This window comes from Nuphar pumila, chromosome 13, assembly GCF_984573655.1.
Source record: "Nuphar pumila chromosome 13, dmNupPumi1.hap1.1, whole genome shotgun sequence".
Lineage (NCBI taxonomy): Eukaryota > Viridiplantae > Streptophyta > Magnoliopsida > Nymphaeales > Nymphaeaceae > Nuphar > Nuphar pumila.
Window position 1 is genome coordinate 83374841 of NC_143261.1, and position 21859 is coordinate 83396699.

At 37.8% G+C, this 21859-nt stretch overlaps 1 protein-coding gene across 1 annotated transcript; it reads right to left on the bottom strand.

The window, feature by feature from the left end:
- Positions 1 to 20768: 20768 nt before the first annotated feature.
- LOC149818914 (non-specific lipid-transfer protein 3-like) lies at positions 20769 to 21859 on the bottom strand. The gene is made up of 2 exons (XM_089984470.1): positions 21247 to 21859; positions 20769 to 21044 (listed from the first exon to the last, which is right to left on the bottom strand). The coding sequence occupies exons 1-2, from the start codon at positions 21621 to 21623 to the stop codon at positions 21038 to 21040; spliced, it is 384 nt and encodes a 127-aa protein (XP_089840596.1). The 5' UTR covers positions 21624 to 21859; the 3' UTR covers positions 20769 to 21037.

Genomic DNA, 21859 nt, shown 5'->3' on the forward strand with positions numbered 1-21859 from the left:
TTAAGATAGTCTAATGGAGGTTAGTAAATAGTAAAATAGGTCATTAGATAACTATGATGATAAAACAAGGTTTTCAAGTTAATCAGATAGTTGTGGCTTTGGTTCTAAGACTATAAAAAACAAGATAATACAATCTAAGGTCTGGTTACAAGTCTAAGATATTAATACCAGAGGTTTAAAGGTCTACTTACCTGAGTTAGGCTTTAGAGGGCAATACAATAGAACCACGACTATAGAAGAGTCAGAACAACTTTCCTGGGCAATGTAGCCTTTTGGATTCTTTGAAAAGGATAGATGAAGGGATTCAACCTTTGGGTCAAGCTGAATCCACCACCACATATGTTGTGCTAGTGAGATTAAAGAAAGAAGAAAAACAGATGTCAAAAGAGAAAGGGATGACCAAGGGGAAAGAGAGAGAAAGGAGATAGAAGAGAAAGAGAGAGAGAGAGAGAGAGAGAGAGAGAGAGAGAGAGAGAGAGGATGACTAGGCTTTTAGAGAGAACACTTCATTCCATAATCAATAATCCATAGGGCTCTACAAGGCCTCTTTATATAGGTAGAGCTTGGGTTAACTCCTAATTACATAAAACATCATTTAATTAGAAAAGTAAAAAAAAAAAAAGTAAACTAACTCTTACTTAACTAAAGACAAATCCAAAAACAAACCAAATAAAATACTTACCCATAGTAATTAATCAAGCTTAATTAACATTAATTAATTATAGAACTAGGAGACATCCCGTAGGTATCTCTAGAATTACATGCCCCTAGGTGGATCTCACTTCTTAATTGTTTGTATCCAACTTCTAATTGTTTGTATCCAACTTCTCCTGCTCTTGACTTAGATTGTGAATCTTTGACTTATTCATCATTAGAGAAGTCATGTTACAGGTCATCAACCTACTACCTACGTTGTACTGATCGACCCTAAATGGTTATTAATCTTGGTCACTAAATCTGGATCTAGTTGTTACATGATATGTAGAACATGTGTTCTGTTATTCTATTTAATCTTGAATAAGCAATCAAACCTAGCCTTATAAGTCAACATTGATCTGAACCACCTTTCATTCTTTTTAATCATAAAAATAGTCTATTTGTTTTTCTTTTTTTCTTAATAATGTTAGTCAAACCTATGCAAAAATAAAACAATATAACACATTTTGGTATATTAGTCAAACTTATGCAAAAGTAAAACAATATAACACATTTAGGAGTATTCGTCCAATTGAGTTTCGTGAGAGTTATTACAACTTCATTTTTTTTAATAAACTATGTGCTCAGATATTTGTTAATTATTTGCATGAAAGTTTTAGGGTCAGTGCCTAGTCAGCCATAGAAAGTCCGTTCATCTCTCTCTCTCTCAGCCTTCGGTCCGTTGGGATGGGATTGTTGAGTACTCTTAGGCCCTGATTGGAGGGAAAAGATGAAAATCATGGAACTGGCGTGACATTTGCCGACGCCAGTTCCACATTTCGACTACCACCAACGAGTGGTGGTAGTCGGCAAATCTGTGCACCTGGCTGCCTCCGACGCCCTCCCCACCAACCATATTAACTCCCTATTTTTACACACCTACCAAAGCCCTTCTTCCAGCCCTACCACCTCATCATCATGCTGGACAGCAACCCCTTGATCAAGGTCCCCGATGGCTTCGGCTCCTGCATCTCCATCAAGGACTCCGCCTGCTGCTGCTTCGGCTCCATCGTCTCACGACTGCTTCATGAGAGCCTCTTACCTCTCCCTTAGTTTTTTTTTTTAGTTCTTTTCTTTATTCATCCCTATAAGCAATCCAAACTTGTGGGAAAAATATTGAGTTTTTCTTTCATAAGTATGTTTCCCACTATGAACTCCTTCCTTCCTCTATCGTTGATGCAGTCCTATGTGGGATACTGATCTAGGGTTTGGTTGCTCTGTTGCATTTCATTTTTTTTAATTATTATATCTGCGATTCTTTGTCATGTTGAGGGTACCCCATCGATTTGATGACATTGTCTCATTTTTAATTTGTTTTGTGATATCTTGAGTTTGTTTTTGGGGTTATGATTTAAGTCAACGTGAAATCAATCGTGTTTGGCATTTATATCAACCAAGTTTGTTTTTAAGGCTAACAAATCGTAACCCATAGTGGAAATAGATTCTCAATTATTTTGTGCAAGTATTGTTGAGAAAATAACATGCATCTGTTTGCTAAGTGAAAGGCCTTTTCAGTCATAGCGATCAAGCAACCCAAAAATCTCCATGGTCTTCTTATCTATAGCAGTGACTTTATGTATATTGTTGGTGGTGATTTAGAATTTTGTTTAAATAACCAGTTTATGATCAATGGCATTCTCATCATTCTCTCTGCCCAATTTACTCCTCTTGAAGGCCTTTTTACTTTGGGCAAGTATTGTTGAAAAAAATGATATCTGCATTGTGAATATTGTTATTCTGCATTGGTGATTATCTGTTGGTTGTTTGTTGGATCATGTATTGTGAATACTGTTATTTTGCACTTTATTTGTAAGTTTATGCAACTGACCTATATGTTTGGACTCTTGCATATATGCATGTGCACTTCTATTTGATGGTGGACAAGATGATATGATGAGAGTATAGAATCTCAAATTTACAGATTTCCATGTGACTTATATCATTAACAAAAAGATAAAGTGATCTAATTTGATAGAACACCATAGAAATGAGAGTGTGCAAACCTCTTTTTTTTTTGCCATTGAGAAGCAGAGCTTTCATTGTTATCCCATTATTTTAGCATCATGTTAGATCTATGATAAACCATCCAATACTGCAAAACATATATTAAATTCTTTTATAGCATACAGAAAACATAATTGAACATAATACTTTTTGAGTTTAGCTATATGATGCACTATTTTTTTTAAATGTATTACTTGTTAATGTTTAATTATAGTGGTGTGATTGTGGTTTGTTTATTAACTATATAGAAAAGAAGTGGAATATAGTTAAGAGGATATATGTCATTATTTTGTTGAAAATATTAAATAGAAATGCCTCGCCTTGCTGTTCATGAGAGAAGGCTCATGACAATCAAGATTGTAATAATAGTAGCAATGGCAGTATATGCTATTATTGATTGGATAATCGATATTTATATAGCTCGATGACCTATGAGAGATAGAAGTATGTACATGGTACATTATGTTCAAGGAATTATTGGAGACGGTAATGTTAATTGTGTAAATCAACTAAGAATGACTGGTGAAGCCTTCTCTCACCTTTGTTGTCTATTGCATGTGAGATTACTACTTTCATACTTAAAACATGTTATATGAGAAGAACATATTGTGATGTTTTTACACACTTTTGGGCATAATGTTCGAGATCACGTGATTGGTGGACACTTCTTCAGATCTTGAGAGACAATTAGCTGGCACTTTCATAAAGTGTTGAATGCTGTATTGAAATTATATCCAAATTTTTTTAATGCAAGCAACATCAACAACACTAATAAAAATTCAAACCAATTCTAAGTTCAGTCCATATTTTAAGGTAAATTAATTGTCTTAATAAGTTATACAATAGAAAACAACTATTTTGAATGTTAAATATGATGAATTTGTTGGTTAATATAGGACTGTGTTTGTGCCATTGATGAGACTCATATTCCTACTTTTATTTCAAGACATAATCAACCAAGATGAAGAGATAGGAACCAAAACATTACTCAGAATGTTCTTGTTGTGTTATTCAATATGAGATTTTAATATGTTATAGCTGGTTGAGAATGATCTACACATGATGCTAGAGGGTTAGCAAATGCTCTACAAAGACAAAAAAACAAATTCATTGTCCCTCGTGGTAAGTGCAAACATGTTGAATGTTTATTTTAGTAACATAATTGTAATGGGTTATCAACTGAATTCTATTGCTAAAACATTTATTGTAGGAAAATATTATGTAGTAGATGCGGATATCCAAATGTACTAGGGTTCTTAGCTCCACATCGTGCTTTTCGTTATCATCCGAGTGAATACAGAAATAGTGGCCCAGAAAGAGAATCAAAAGAAATTTTTAACCATTTTCATGCTCAACTACGTAATGTAGTTGAACGTGCTTTTGGTATATTAAATTGATGATTCAGTATTCTACTATTAGCTCCACAATTTTCAATTAGAACTCAGGCGAAGATTGTTTTAGCATGTTGTATCATGTACAACTTTATAAAAAGCTTGGGAGGTGATTCACCTGAAAAAGATGTTGATATGTTTGAAGGTGAACCTAATGATGAACCATATGTGGATGGAGATGGAATATGGGGTCTATTAAACTCTAAACAAGAACGAGATGATTGGCGAAACTTTAGAGACAATCTTACACAACGAATGTGGGCTGATGAGCATTCGTCCAGTTAGATATTTTAAATTTGTTTTATGTTGTTTTGGGTTATAATGTATTTCTAATTGTGGTTTGGTTTATAAGCCATATAAGAAAAAATGTTATCTTTATTATGTTATTGTCATGTTATGGATTTTCTTGTCATGTTTTGTTATGGATTTTGTTAATGTCATTGGTGAAAAATATTTTGTTATGGATTGTCTTCTTTTCATTGCACTTTTTGATCCCTTATGATATGACTTTTCATGTTTGTTATGTTGTGATATGACTTTTATCTTTGCCATTAATAATTGTGTCGTATAGAAAAATTTGAGGGTTATAAATGCCAATGTGAATGAAGGCCAAGGAGCTAAAGATAAGAAAGTTGATGCCTTACTCATGGAGCTATGTTTGCAAACAAAGCTCGAAAAAAATAAAAAATAATAATAACTATTACAGGAATGGCTAATGAGATTAGTACAAAGCTAAGCATTGCACTTAGAGTTGAAAATGTTCAATCTCGATTGAAGACACAGCCAAAAAAATACCATCATATAAAGGAGCTTATGAATGTTAGTGGATTTGGCTATGATCTAGCTACTCATCAAGTCATTGCTCCACGTGAAGTATGGGATGAATTTTTGGAGGTATGTTCCTATCATTGAATCAAACCCTGATAAAATACAGTATTCTTATAAACACTAATAACTAATGCAACTATTTTTTTTAGTTTTTTAGGAAAAACCTGATCTAATTATTTAGAGAGAGATATTTTGAACTTCACAGAACTCAACATCATTATGGGTAATGATCATGCTACTGGGGGGGGGGAATCAGTTATTGTTGTCGATGTTGTGGATGATGAAAATGAATGTTACATTCCAAATCGTCCACAATATGATGCCCAAGATACAAAGGATGTTTTTGGTGACAGAATCTTCAACAACACCCATTCCTACCACACCTGGAGTGGAGAGTTCAACTTATTCTAGATGTCCGCTTGAAGTCAATCACTATGAAAAACTACACAAGAAAGAGAAGATTAGTGATTCATTGAAAGAAACATTAGCATCCTTATCATCAGCCATCAAGTACCTTACAGATACCATAGCCAACGAACTCGAGTTGGCAACACAACACCTTGTCAATGAGGAACTTCAGTCTTCGAACCTTGGATATTATGATTACATGAAGGAAATGACCTTTCTTGCTCAGAATAAATAAATGTCCCTTTGCTTCTGGCCATGATGCTACATTTGAAGAAACAATGGATTTTGACAATGTTAGATGGTTCACATTGTTAAATTATGTAATCAAACTTGTAATTTCACATATATATTATATATATATAAGGTAATACATATACATATATATATGTATTTACCAATTATATATATAAAATATATATATTCCTAGTAAGGGTAGTTTAGGAATTTTACACATATTCTTTTTCAAGAATATGTTTTTGTAATTATTTTCTTTTTTTCTTTTTCTTTATTCTTTTTATTTTTCGCATTTAATGCTTGTACTAGCATTGGGAGGGGCCCAACCCACTAGTCGTTGGACCCCTCCAACGGGCTCCAACGACTATGTGGAGCCCCTCCCAAGGCCTCCTCCAAGCCCTATATATATGGGCAGCTTCTCTTGTATTTTCTTAAGGGATTTGGGATTATAGCCCAACCTCTTTAGTGTTTATGAAACTTATGGGTGCAAGTGCACATTTGTGATTCGGTGTGTTGTGCTTGTTGTGCACAAGTGTTCTTGGGTGTGTATGTTCACACATTTATTCTTAAGGTTGTTGCGTTATCGACTAAAGTATCTTGTTGAAGATACTTTTACATGGTATCAAAGCCTCGTGAAAGAAGAAGAATTACGATTCGCCTCCTCTTGCATTCCTCGAAAAGCGTGCCTTCAAGTTTCTTGAAATCAAAGGAGATCACCTTCTTCGAGCAATATTTTAGGCTCCTCTCTTGTCAAGAAAGACGTGAAAAGTAATTAAGGTACGTACTATCCCTTGCATTCTTTCCTCTCTAATGGGCGAAAAAGACTCTCATTTCTCCCTTGGGTTTAAGCTTAATGGCTCAAACTATCATGTTTGGGCCGGTAATATGGAAGCTCATATTAAAGGAAAGGGGCTTTGGGGTTACGTTCATGGATCCATACCGGAACCGGAACCGGAACCCAAAATTACCATTATTGAAGGAGCGGACATTAAGATCCTTGAAGGGGATGAAAGACAAAAGGCTCTTGAAGAGTATTCTAAGAAACATGATGATTGGGAAATGAAGAACTTCAAGATCTTATCTTGGATATTTTCATCCGTTGAGACCAAGATAAACGCCAATATCATCAAATTTAAAAGGGCCTCCGAAGCTTGGGTATATCTTGAGAAAATGTACACCTCAAGAGATCTATCCCACAAGTACTTTCTCCAAAAGAGGGCTTTGACTCTCCAACAAAACGACATGACCATTCGGGAGTACTTTGCCGAATTATCCTCCATTTGGGACGAGCTTGCCATCCTTGAACCTAAATGGAGTGGTGAGGCAATCGAATTAAGGCACAAACAACTTGAAGAAGATCGGTTCTTTAATTTTTTGAATGGCCTTAGACCCGAATTTGAACAAGTTCGGTCCTCTCTTCTCTCCGCCTTCACATCCCCCTCTCTTGAAGATGTTATCACCAAGCTAAGTGATGAAGAAACCCGTATGGGGATTGACAAAAATAATCCTAGCATTCTTGTTACTTCCTCTACTCAAGAAGATAGTGAAATGGCTAATGTCGTGTCAAGACCGGGAAATAACATGAGGACCTATAGACCTCCTCATTTCAAGAATCAAGGTCAAGGAGGAAATGATCGGTATGGTAAAAGAGACTATAGCAAAGTGACTTGCTATCATTGTAAAGAACCCGGACATATCAAACCTTTGTGTCCTAAATGGAAGAAATTGATTGCAACGGCTATGGCATCTCAAGTTGAAGAATGCCCTTCCTCATCAAGTGAGTCTTTTTCTCTTCAACAAATCGTAGAAGCTCTACAACCTCTTCTCAAGGGAGGCACTTCTGGAGCCGCTATGTCATCTCCTTCCCCTGGTAAGACATCTTGGCTTTTAGATTCCGGGGCATCCTTTCACATGACCCCTAGCTATTGCTCTCTTTCAAATTTTTCTAAAAACTCTTTTCCATCCTTTGTATCAACCGCGGACAGAACATCTCTTGAGATTAAAGGAATAGGGAATTTTGAAAAACAAGACTTCTTTGTTCCAAAAATTCGTTTTATCCCAAACCTTAACCTAAATCTTCTTTCCATTTCCCAACTCTCGGACCATGGTTGCGATATAAAATTTTCTTCTAATAAGTGTTGGATACAGGATCGCCAGTCCGGGAGATTGATTGGGAAAGGCTCTAGAAGAGGAGACCTCTACTACATTGATTTTCTTCAAGTTCCCAAGAGTCAATTTTGCAACGTCGTTCAAAACAAAGATATTCATGTATGGCATAAGAGATTGGGTCATCCCAATATAGTTAAAATCTCCTATTTGCCTTTTGTTAAACATCTTTGTAAAAGTGATTTTTTGTGTAATGAATGCATTCTTGGGAAAATGAAATGTTTGCCTTTTCCTCAAAGATCCATGTTTACGACAAAACCATTTGAAATTGTCCATTCCGATGTATGGGGACCGGCTCCGGTAATGTCAAAAGGAGGATTTTCATATTATGTGATCTTTATGGATGACTATACTAGGTTTTGTTGGATCTATTTCCTTAAACATAAACATGAAGTTTTTTCAACTTTTAAGAATTTTCACATGATGATTTCAAATCAATTCAATGGATGTTTGAAAATCTTTAGGTCTGACTCTGGAGGAGAATACCTCTCAAATGAATTTAAAAGTTATCTTGAAAATTTTGGTATTCTTCACCAAAAATCTTGTCCGAAAACCCCTCAACAAAATGGGTTAGCCGAACGAAAGCACAGACACATCATTGAAACAACTAGGACTTTGCTCATTTCTCAAAACATTCCAAAAAATCTTTGGTCTGAGGCAGCCCTTACTTCTGTCTATCTCATAAACCGACTCCCATCGAAAAATTTAAACAAAATTTCCTCTTTTGAAAAACTGTATGATAAGGAACCTGATTATAGCAGGTTAAGGGTCTTTGGGTGTAAATGTTTTGTTCTCACTGATAAGAATGACAAACTTTCTCCTAAAGCCATTCCTTGTGCCTTTCTTGGCTATTCTGAAACCCAAAAAGGGTTTCGTTGTTATGATATCAAAAGTGATAAATTGTATGTTTCCAGAAACGTAAGTTTCTTGGAAAATATTAGTGGATTTGAACGTTGTGACCCCCATAATGAAAATATGGATTATTCTTTTTTATTTGATTTACTAAACAAGGACGATGACACTAGTGATAATGAGTCAGATCAAAGTAACACAAATGAATTTGAAACCGAGGAAAACATCTCCTTACCACCTTCGTCACATCAACCTATTGAATTACCTAGAGACCCTATCACCTACTCTCATAGAGATCAAAACAACTTTAGGAGTGCTCTTGACAGATATAATGATGCCAGTTCCAGTACCTCTCAGAATGAAGTGATCCCTCGTAGAACTGAGAGAAGTAGAAGGCCTCCTTCTAGGTTCATTTCCTATGACTCTTTTTCACCAAGATATAGAGCCTGCCTTAGTGCCATCCACTCTTATACCGAACCAAGAAATTTTGAAGAAGCACGAAAGTCCCCTGAATGGATTAATGCCGTGGACAATGAACTTGAGGCCCTAAGAAGAGCCAAAACCTGGGAATTTCAAAATCTTCCTAAAGGCAAGAAAACAATAGGGTGCCGATGGGTTTTTAAAGTAAAAACTAAAAGTGATGGATCCCTTGAAAGGTACAAAGCTCGCTTGGTTGCAAAAGGATATAGTCAAGAATATGGTATTGACTATGAAGAAACTTTTGCTCCTGTAGCTCGTATGGTCACCGTTCGATGTCTTATAACCGTTGCCTCTATCAATAAATGGAACATCTATCAAATGGATGTGAAAAATGCCTTTTTAAATGGCGACTTAAGCGAAGAAGTTTACATGGATGCTCCTCCTGGAATGGAGACTCCTAAGGGAAAGGTGCTTCGTCTTCAGAAAGCACTCTATGGTCTAAAGCAAGCCCCCAAGGCTTGGTATGATAGATTTAACTCTGTTATGATTGAAAATGGTTTTTCCTCTTGCTTTACTGTCACTGCTCTATTTGTTAGAAAATCAAATGCAGGGATTGTAATTTTACTTCTGTATGTTGATGACATGCTCATCACTGGGAGTGATTCTAACGGGGTTAAGAGTATAAAATCTATCTTAAAAGATAAATTTGAAATGTCTGACTTGGGTTTTTTGACTTATTTTTGGGAATTGAAGTAGCATACTCTCTTAGAGGATATTTCTTATCTCAAACTAAGCTTGCTTCTGAGATCATTGACAGGTCAGGTATTACAGATGAAAAGCTTTGTGAAACTCCTGCGGTTGTAGGAGCAAAGATGAAAATTGATGATGGGGTTCCCCTTTTGGATCCGACACCCTACAGACAGCTTGTAGGATCTTTGATGTATCTGAGTATTACCAGACCAGATATATCCCATGCAGTCCATACTGCAAGTCAGTTCCAGCATGCACCTACATCCGTTCACATGAGTGCCATCTTACGGGTCGTAAGATACATAAAGGGTACTCTAAATAAGGGAGTTTTTCTGTCCTCTTCTTCTGACTTAAAATTGATTGCTTATACTGACTTAGATTGGGGAGGTGACCCAAATAACCGTCACTCCACCACTGGTTTTTGTGTGTTCTTAGGAGACTCACTAATCTCGTGGAGATGCAAGAAACAACAAAAGGTGTCGCTCTCCTCAACTGAAGCTGAATACCGGGCCATGGCAACTACTATCATGGAGATTGTTTGGATTCACCAACTGCTAGAAGACATGGGGATCAAAATTGAAGGACCCACCAAGCTATGCTGCGACAACAAGAGTGCAATCTACATTGCAAAGAATCACACCTTTCATGAGCGGACTAAACACATTGAAATGGACTGTCACTATGTTCGTGAAGCATATCTCCGAGGAGTTATTGATGTTCCCTATGTCACGTCCGAATATCAGTTGGCAGACTTCTTTACTAAAGCCCTGTGCGCCCCACGATTCAACTTTCTTCTTGGCAAACTTTCGGTCATCTTGCCCTAAGTTTGAGGGGGGGTGTTAAATTATGTAATCAAACTTGTAATTTCGCATATATATTTTATATATATAAGGTAATACATATACATATATATAATATATGTATATGTATTTACCAATTATATATATAAAATATATATATTCCTAGTAAGGGTAGTTTAGGAATTTTACACATATTCTTTTTCAAGAATATGTTTTTGTAATTATTTTCTTTTTTTCTTTTTCTTTATTCTTTTTATTTTTCGCATTTAATGCTTGTACTAGCATTGGGAGGGGCCCAACCCACTAGTCGTTGGACCCCTCCAACGGTCACATTTGTGACCGTTGGAGGGGCTCCAATGACTATGTGGAGCCCCTCCCAAGGCCTCCTCCAAGCCCTATATATATGGGCAGTTCCTCTTGTATTTTCTTAAGGGATTTGGGATTATAGCCCAACCTCTTTAGTGTTTATGAAACTTATGGGTGCAAGTGCACATTTGTGATTCGGTGTGTTGTGCTTGTTGTGCACAAGTGTTCTTGGGTGTGTATGTTCACACATTTATTCTTAAGGTTGTTGCGTTATCGACTAAAGTATCTTGTTGAAGATACTTTTACACACATAACTAGTAAACTGTTGGCTGCAAGATGAAAAACATTTTGTTTTGGTGATTGGAGAAGACCATGCACTCCCATGTTGGAGGATTTGTGATGCATCTATCAGTAGTTCCATTTTTCTTTATGTTTAAAAGAAAAGACCATACCTATATAGAACCTTGTAGATGCTTGCAGCCCTATTTTGATTAAAGGGAAGCCCTATTTTTTACTATATCTTGTTGTGCACATGGATAATGATAATTCTTTTTTCTTTTGAACAATTTGCTTATATCTTTCATGCATACATGATGGCTCCATCAAGTCTTTTGAAATGTTAAAATTATATCTTTCATGCATGATCTCTCAACTAAAGGATCCAGTGGAACTCAATGACAAAATCATGCATACAACACAATCTTGTCCTGTCATAGGTTGTTTCCCTTACTAGCTGATACTATATGATTTCACTATGTACACTGTCAGTGAATGAGACCATGCCTCTTTCAGCAAAAGGATCCACTGGAATTCAATGGCAAAATCATGCATACAGTATACCAGGACTATGCTTTCATTACTCTCTTCAAGTACACATACTAAGTTGGTGTATCATATGTGTCAAAAGAGATGCATGCACTGTCACAACAGCAAGGTTAAGCACTACATTTTTTATGTGTTTACTGACAAAATAACAAGGTGAATAAAATTCAGTGTACAAAAAAATATAAAAATGAAAAAATTAGAGCTTTTCACTAGGGATTTTCTTACCTATGAGGGTAGAAAACATTATCGCCATATATATATATATATATATATATATATATATATATATATATATATATATATATATATATATATATATAATCACATGGGCGTGGGTGTGGGTGTGGCGCAATTTCAAAAATTTTGGACACGGGGACTCGGCTATATATATATATATATATATATATATTTTAAATATATATATATATATATATAACAATAATAAGACTCAGTCAAAGTTGTGCCCATTAGGGGACACGGCTATATATATATAGATCAATTTTTTTTTTAGTTTTTGCCCTAAAAATGGACAAAAATAGCTCCGGTCAAAGTTGACCGAGTCCAAAATGTGGACGGACTCAGCCCCAGTGCGTTGACCGAGTCCGACACTTGGTTGACCGTGTCCGAAGCCGCACCCATGTCGGGGCGTGTCGACGCGAGTGCATCGACCCCCTAACCGAGTCTGTGATATATATATATATATATATATATATATATATATACAACAACAACAACAACTACGCCTTCATCCCAAAACAATTGGGGTCAGCGATATGAACCAAAAAAGAAATTCATTTTGGGTCTTCCACATGAATCCTTTTCCTCCAATCATTTCTATCCAATGCCATGTCCTCGGTGAGGTTCAAAGCATTCATATCCTTTCCTATCATCTCCATCCAAGTCTTCCTAGGCCTACCCCGACCTCTTTTAACTAATATATTTTCACATTTCTCCAACCTTCTAACCGGAGCATCATTAGGCCTTCGCCGAATATGTCCAAACCACCGTAAACGATTCTCTCGCATCTTATTTTCAATGGGTGCAACACCTACCTTCTTACGTATCTCCTCGTTCCGAATCTTATCTTTTATTGTATTTCCACACATCCATCTAAGCATCCGCATCTCAGCTACACTCATTTTTTGAATATGATGTCTCTTGGCAGCCCAACATTCCGTACCATATAGTAAAGCGGGTCTAATAGTCGTCCTATAAAACTTTCCCTTCAACCGCAATGGCATTCTACGATCGCACAACACTCCAGTTGCACTTTTCCATTTCATCCACCCAGCCTTTATCCTATGATTTACATCTCCATCAATTTCTCCATACTTTTGAATGATGGATCCCAAATATTTGAAATAATCATTCACCGGTATTTCTTGCTCACCAACCTTCACTACACTCTCATCACTACTTCGTTGCTTATATTCAGTCTTACTCTTACTCAACTTAAAACCTCTAGCTTCCAATGTCTGTCTCCATAATTCTAACTTAGCATTAACCCCAGCTCTAGACTCATCAATCAAAACAATATCATCAGCAAACAACATACACCACGGTACATTTTCTTGAATTGATCTCGTAAGCTCATCCATCACTATCGCAAATAGGAAAGGGCTTAAAGCAGATAGGAAAGGGCTTAAAGCAGATCCTTGATGTAACCCAACCGTTATCGGAAAATTGGTTGTCACCCCTCCACAAGTGCGGACATTGGTTACTACTCCTTCATACATATCTTTAATTATACTAATGTACTTGAGAGAAACACCTTTCTTCATCATTGTCCACCAGAGAACGTCCCTAGGTACTCTATCGTATGCCTTCTCTAAATCAATAAAAACCATATGCAAATCTTTGTTCCTCTCTCTATATCTTTCAATAAGTTGTCTAAGAAGATGTATAGCTTCCATAGTTGATCTTCCAGGCATAAAACCAAATTGATTCTCCGATATCATGACAACCTTCCTCAACCTAGACTCAATCACCCTCTCCCAAAGTTTCATAGTATGACTCATGAGTTTTATACCACGATAGTTTGTGCAATCTTGTATATCACCCTTATTCTTATATAAAGGCACCAAAGTACTCTTCCTCCACTCATTAGGCATCTTATTTGTTCGCCAAATAAAGTTAAAAAGATTTGTCAACCATTCTAAACCTTTATCTCCCAAGCATTTCCAAGCCTCGATAGGTATACCATCTGGGCCAACTGCCCTTCTTGATTTCATTTTCTTCAAAGCCTCTGCAATTTCTTTCTTTTGAATCTTGCGCATGAAGTCACGATTAATCTCATGAAAAGGAATGAAGAAGTCTCCAAGATCTTAAGCATGACTATCATTAAATAGCTTATCAAAATAATCTTTCCATCTCTCCTTAATCTCCTCATCTTTGACTAAAACCCTTTGCGTTTCATCTTTGATACATCTAACCATACCCAAATCCTTCGATTTCCTATCTCTCATCTTTGCAAGCTTATAAATATCCTTCTCGCCTTCTTTGGTATCCAACTTGTCATAAACCTCCTTATATACCTTAGCCCTCGCGTTTCGAACAACTTTTTTAGCTTCCTTCTTTGCTATCATATACTTCTCCAAATTCCCATTATCACGACTCTTACTTAGATTTCTATAACACTCTCTTTTAACCTTAATAGCTAATTTGACATCCTCGTTCCACCATGATGTATCCTTACCTAGTGTTGCACCGCCTTTAGACTCACCCAATACCTCCTTAGCCACTTTTCTCATGCCACCCGCTATCTTATTCCACATTGATTCTGAATCCTCCTCGAGACACCAATCAGCTTCCTTAACTACCTGCTCTACAAACATTCCTTGTTTAGCTCCTTTTAGTGCCCACCACTTAATTCTAGGATCTATCCTATGTCTATCCCTTTTGCGGCATTGTCTAATTCTAAGATCTAAAATTAAGACTCTATGTTGTGTAGCTACACTTTCTCCCGGTATAACCTTACAATCGATGCAACAACCCCTATCTCTCTTTCTAAGTAAGAAAAAATCTATCTGACTCGTATTAACCCCACTTTTAAATGTTACTAGGTGAGACTCCCTCTTCCTAAACCAAGTGTTTGCTAAGATCATATCATAGGACAAACAAAAATCTAAAATCCTTTCTCCACTTTCATTTCTTTCTCCTATACCGTAGCCTCCATGGATACTCTCAAATCCATCCCTACTAATGCCTACATGTCCATTAAGGTCACCGCCGATGAAAAGCTTTTCTCCATAAAATATCCCTTGTACTACTCCATCTAAATCTTCCCAAAATTGATGTTTAATGGAATCATCTAAACCTACTTGAGGTGCATAAACACTAATAATATTAATAATATCCGTACCTAATACTAATTTAATAAGTAAAATTCTATCATCCTTCCTACGGACCTCAACTACATTATCTATAAACTGACGACTCATAACAATCCCTATGCCATTCCTATTCCTATTTATTCTTGTATACCAAATCTTATATCCCCAAGGTTCTATCACTTTAGCTTTCTCACCTACCCATTTGGTCTCTTGAAGACATAAAATATCAATCTTTCTCCTACACATAACATCTACTAACTCTACCAACTTACCAGTTAAAGACCCTATGTTCCAAGTGGCTAACCTAATTTTATGGTATTGGACTAACTTCTTTACCCCCACCCGTCCAACAAAGTGAGGGAACCCTTGCCTATTTGACACCACACCCGGGCGCCGGTGTGACGCGTCGCTTCTGGACGACGACCTAGCAACCCTTGCCCATTTATCACTGCCTCCGGGCCTAGAGAGTACAACGCGTCACTCAGTAGGGAACGCCCCAACGAAATTCTCATATTGGTTCATTTTCATAGGATATGACAAAGTTTTTATGCTGGCTGTCAGAGGCCTACCGCAACCCTCCTCCTTTATCCGGGCTTGGGACCGGCAGTGTAGAACTAAACAGTTATACACAGGCGGAGTTATATATATATATATATATATATATATATATATATATATATATATATAGAGAGAGAGAGAGAGACCAAAACGAACGCTTTAAAATCTATCCAAATTAAACTCGGGAAAAGAGAATACAAAAACAAAATCTTCCGTACGGTGGAGGCCATAATAAAAAACAAAAGATTCCTATCTCGGGCTCACGCACACTGAAAAATGAAGTCTAGAAAAGATTTTTTCTTTATCCAAAAAGATAAAAAAACTATCAACCACTTTAGGTCCTGTTGAAAAGAATCCTCTACCCAGGGGGCTGTATGCAGCTATACCTATACCAAGTTCTTTGTGGAGTAACCAAGATTAAAAAATTCATCATGACTGGCTTATGTATTTGTTAGGTGAAAACAAACGAGTCTTACTCACCTATCAAGCAAATTTATGTTTTCTTGCCTAAACCTAGCCTGAACTTAGGATCCTAGTAGTCTAGACTTATCAGTCACATTTCAAAATTGCTCACTGGTTGGTTATATGCCAATTTCAAAGACCAACCATGTATTGATAGATCCATACTACTATATGTTTTTTTTGCTTTATTCATTTCTGTCTTTGATCGTGTCCTCCATCTGGATTTTCAGATCATTAAATCTTTATATAGGCGATTTCAAGAAACATCTTAGGTGGAAATTTAGGTTCTGTAATTAACACATTAGATTCTGTATTAACAGCCAAGTTCCCTTGAGAATGAAATAAACGGACCCTTACTCTGTGAAATATTGATGTGCCAGAGTACACTTTTCAACAATATTTGGTGGTGATACTTATTTTATATAGCAGAGTTTTGTTAGTCATCTCTCTAAAGATTGACATAATTTTGTTGACTCCATTGTCTTTTTTATTAGGCTTTAGGCATGAAAGCTTTGGTATTTATAGTGGATTGCTTTCTTCTTTTGTCAGGGATATTGGGCTGTGGCTTTCTTTCAGTAGGTGGCTTCCTTGGGCAATAACATTGCTATACATATTGCTGCTGGCAGTAGCCTGAAGGTTAGCAACAATACGTTTTGATGTTGAAGCAAAGGATGATTTCATCATGTGATGCAAAGGAAAACATTGAATGTTCGAACTACTGCAAATAAAACAACCCTTTATGACCCAATAATTGATAATAAGTAGATAGATCCTTGTTGCTGCTATGGTGAAGTCAGCCTGGTGTCCATTCATTGTGGTTGGTTAATGCAGTTTGCACGTTCAGTACCATTGGCTTTGCTGGTTCAACCAATGGGTTTACTATAGCTACTATTACTTGATCCTCATTGGTAGGTCTCTTCATGGCACAACCAGTGGCGTAGCTAGGATTCATGTGAGGGAGGGGCAAACAGGGGTGTAGCAAAGATTTTTTTTTTGGTGTGATAGCTGGGGGTTGGGGGCAGCGCCCCCGAAATTTTTTTTGAGATAAAATAAAAAATGGCTACAATTATTAATAAAAATCTATTTCATATGGACAAATCAAACTATTTGCTGCAGTCAGGGCTGGGCTAGTTCTGGGCTAAAAAAAATGGATAAAAATCTATTTCGTATGGAATCAGGGCTGGGCTAGGACTCGGCTTTTAAAAAAAAAATTTAACTGTTTCGGGAGGCAGGACTGGGCTACAGCCCAGTCTTGCCCCCCCCCCAGCTCCGCCTTTGGGCACAACTGCGGCCATATGAATTGCAGATTTATGTGGTTAAGAACCATCATGATAGTTACAGTTTAATTCCACCAAATATTGTTGAAAAGTGTACTCTGGCAACATAATAAGGTACTATTTGTATGGGGGCCATGCATGTCGAGAAATGCGATACCATGTATCTCTAATGTGGGTTAATACCCATTTATGTATTTCTGTGTATGTGCAAGGTTGGTTCTGTATTTTAGGCCTTAAAAGTGTAGTAGTCAAAGTAAGAGGCTTATACTGGTCCAAAAATAGTTTTAGTGGTGTAGCAAGGGGGTCAAGGTCATGTTTGCATGTCTATTTGAGATCCGTGGACCTGAAGAGGTAACTATGAAATCTGCACATCCTAAAAAAAACTTCAATAATGGATTTGAAACTTTTTTATAGAATTTTGATGGTAAGCCCAAACAAGCAGGTGGAAAGTACCAAATCCAATGGATTTGTGGATTCCATACTTCCACAGCTATCATAGATCCCGAGATTCCAAACAGGGGGCCCTGAGAGCTTGTTTGGTGGCTTGTTTAAGATTGAATGTACAAAACAAACACTGTAACAATTGTACTTCATCCAACGTTTGTTTGATCGTATATGAAAGTTGTGTTTCTTATGTCCAACATTTGTTTTTAGACCATGTTGTCCGACAACATGGATACACATGGATAATGGGTTGGATAATTTCATTTTGGATCGTACGACTCTATTCGCCTAATCATATAAGCGTTTTAATATGTTTTTTCTGGATTTTAACTTCCGATATAGATCTCAGATTTGTTCTGAAAACAAAAAAATGTTTAAAATTTGAATAATTTGAGAACGAATAAAATTTCAAATTTTAGGATACGTAGATGCTTTAATTGGTGTCACATTGGGTCTCATTATGAAAGTTTATAAAAAGGTATGGATTTTAGCCCCAAATATGGATCTCAAACTAAATTCAAGTACGAAAAAAATGTTTAAATTTTGGGTAATTTGAGAAAAAATAAGAATTTATATTTTTTATTTATAAATGCAAAAACCATAAATAAATCATAAAACCTTAAAATGCAAGAAAATAAATTATAAATAAATAAAAAAAAACCTAAACTACAAGAAAAATAAACCATAAAACTAAAGAAACCATAAATACCATAAAATTAAATATAAATATCCTAATCAAAGAAAAAAGTTCTAATCAAATTGAATATCTAAAACCCTAATTAAAGATATTTGATTCAAATCCTAATCAATGAAAATCAAAGAAAAAAAAAAACTAATCAGCCAAACAAAAAGGGGAACTATGAAAGAAAAAAAAAGAAGAAAAGGGAGAGAGAGATGCTACCACTGCATAGGAGAGAGAGAGAGAGGGTTAGACCCCTCCGCCCATTTTATTTTTTGTTCCAACACCGTTCTCTCATCCTATTCTCTGTGTAACAAGGGGGAGGTGTTGAGCCCAAAATAAGGATGCGGTGGACGGCATTCTGTGCATCGGCTATGTCTAACAGTTGTTAGCAACCGTGTTCTTGGTGGCCATGCGAGACACTACCAAACAAGCCCTTAATGTATGTCTCTGACAAGGGAGGATCAGGTGCAATGTGATTGCACACTTTTTCTGTGTTGTTGCACCTAATACCGACTATCTTTGGGATGCAGCCTGTCTGGTTTTTGGCCTAATATCATACCACGTGTGATCAGGTGCAGCGGAACGTGTGCAATCATATTACCCCTAATCTCAATTCTGATCGTTCACGTTGAAACCACAAAGACAGAGACGTGTAGTGTCTGCATTCAGTATCAACAAAAATTGCTGATTGGGTTCAAGGGCGGATCCGGGTGAGGAGGGGCTCCAGCCCCTCCTAAAGTTTTAAAATTTTAGATTATTTTTATTTTACTTTATTATAAAAACTTTTTGCCCCCTTTAAGTAAAATCCTGGATCCGATTTGTATTTGAAAGATAAGCCTCCTGATTGGTCTCTTAAGCATGAGATCATAATTTTTTTAATGCTTGAAACTTGTAATTGTTGTTATCAAAAGACGCCATCGGATGGAATCCACCAACTTGCCTAAAAAAAACTGCCTCAGCTAAGGTTGGCCCACGATCCACTATATCATATTGGTTTGGTTCCACAAAGTTGGGCCCAAGAACTAGAATGGTCCTTCTCTTGTTAAGAGAGATTACTTCAAGAAGAAGATTTTTGGGGAGGGCAGTTGGACCTGATGCTAATAAAACTTAAATTGATAAGCAGAACATATTCCTTAGAGTTGGCCTGATCAACATATTCCATATGGCTACCATGTGAAGGCTCTCATCAACTTATGTCTTTTAATATACAATGCTTTTTTTTTTGTTGAAAGTCTAGCTGAGGTTAGGACACCAGAAGAACAGCCACCCCATGTGGCAAAGGGATTTGATCCTGGGCCTTCAGCTTGACACAGGACCCCACTTACCACATGGTAGACCACGTCGGGGGTAATATACAATGCTTTTTCCAAGTCAAAGATTATCGTATATGTTAGACAAAAAGCCTTTATGTACTTTAAAGATTAATACAAGGAACTTAGGTCCGGATCCAACCAGAAGTGACATCATGGTGACTTCACCCGACCCAGATCCTATATGGGATGGACTAATTTGCTATTTTGGCTGCCCTGCTTAGGGATGGCAGTGGGGCGGAGCGGGGCGGGGGACAAGGTCTCCACCCCCGCCCCGCCTCAAGATTTTATCCTCCACCCCCGCCTCTATCCCCGGCGGGGAATGGATTTTATCTTCCATCCCCGCCTTCGTCCCCGTTTCATGTCCTCCATCCCCGGTTCAAACGGGGATGAGGCGGGGCGGGGATATTGCGGGGAAAAGTGGATGAGGCAGGGACGGGGCGGGGAAAAGTGCATGTCCATCCCCGCCTCCACCCCCGGACGGGAATGGATTTTAACCTTTGTCCCCGCCTCCATCCCTGTTTCGTACCCTTCATCCCCGGTCCAAACGGGGCGAGGCAGGGCGGGCCCCGCTTTCCCCCCGGTCCACTGCCATCCCTAGGGCCCCTGCTTATTAATGCATAGTCAAGGTTGGTTCAATACATGGACCAAACCAAGTCAAAAAGGTCGGTTCTGGCCTTTGATCCAGCTCTCTCATAAATTCCCGGGAAATTTGTTGATGATATGATGACAAAAAGATATAGGATCCAGAGCCCACAAGGGCTCTGCTAATCTAGCAGGGGGCGACATGTGAAAGTCGGACGTCATGAGTTCGAAACCTATTGAATTCCCGCCAAAAATGGTAACGCAGACCCTCTCTCTCCACACAAACATACACTGATCTGGTAGCTGAAAACAATATAATGCAGCTTATGCATTGAAGTCTTGAAGACGTACCGAGCAATACCAATATATATGAAGAATAGTGTGACATCACAGTTCAACGCTATGCAGCCAAGTGTCTGATCCAAAACAGAAGGTGGCTTTTTGTTTTTGTTTTTTTTTTGTTAAGGGAAACAAAAATACTATTTTTATTCATTATGTAAACAAAAAGGATACAAGACATCAAGGACTTAAAAGGACCACTAAAACACTGACAGAAACTACGCGTCACCGATAGCATGCATAGATCTTCACAGAGTGAACTTATTTTCAGTGTCTGATAGCAGTTTGATGCATTAGAAGGACACCTAGTCATCAACTAAACGGACATACTATAGCTTAACGCAAAGTGGCTCCATCAGCATGTCTGGTCACGCTCTGCAAAAGCATCACAGAAAGGAAGGACGTTTAAACTCATTACAGGCAAACGAAAATGAAATTTACGCTTCAAAAATGAAACCATATAATTTTCGATGCAGAGATCGACGGAACGCTTTCTGGTACGAAGACGGGGCCCGTTCAAGTCATGGGCATCCTGTTCAAGAGTTTTGGATGTAGAGAGAGAGAGAGAGAGGCTTACTTGTTGCAGTCAACATCGGGGCTAATCGGCATGTTGAGCCTCAGGTTGCAAAGGCTAGGGAGACTTCGTGCACGCTGAGGCTCGACACCGAAAGATGGTCCAGTTTCCTTAAAGCACTGACACAAGACCCTGCGCGCAGCAGGTGTGGCGGCAAGCCCGTTGAGCCTCTGCGCACTGCGGCAGCAGTCGTCGCTGGGCTTCACCCCGCCAGCGCCTATAAGGTACGAGCCACATGGGATCAATGCGCTCACTGCATCTCCACATGACACTGCAGGAGCAGCAGCAGAAGCAGAAGCAGAAGCAGCAGTATGGTATTGGTGGCTCGAAATCAAGAACAAAGCAATCAGAACAGACACTAGGACCCTCTTAATCGCCATCGTATATATGACTCTAGCGTAAGCTTCTGAGCTTCTCTAATCCAGTTGGAGGACTTGGGAATGTGGATGCTTTACTTATAGATCCCTTGATAATTGAGGTGCAGAACAACTACAACACGCTCATTAAATTCCACTGCCTGCCCCCAACGAATTTGCCACACTCAAGTAAAGATTTGAGTGCCGGTAGATAACACTAGGAGAGCATCGGCCCCAACCACGCAGCGGCTGCCCCATTC

What these genes read in the sequence shown, in the direction of transcription:
- LOC149818914 (XM_089984470.1), bottom strand. Translation starts at nt 21,623, where the DNA reads ATGGCGATTAAGAGGGTCCTAGTGTCTGTTCTGATTGCTTTGTTCTTG.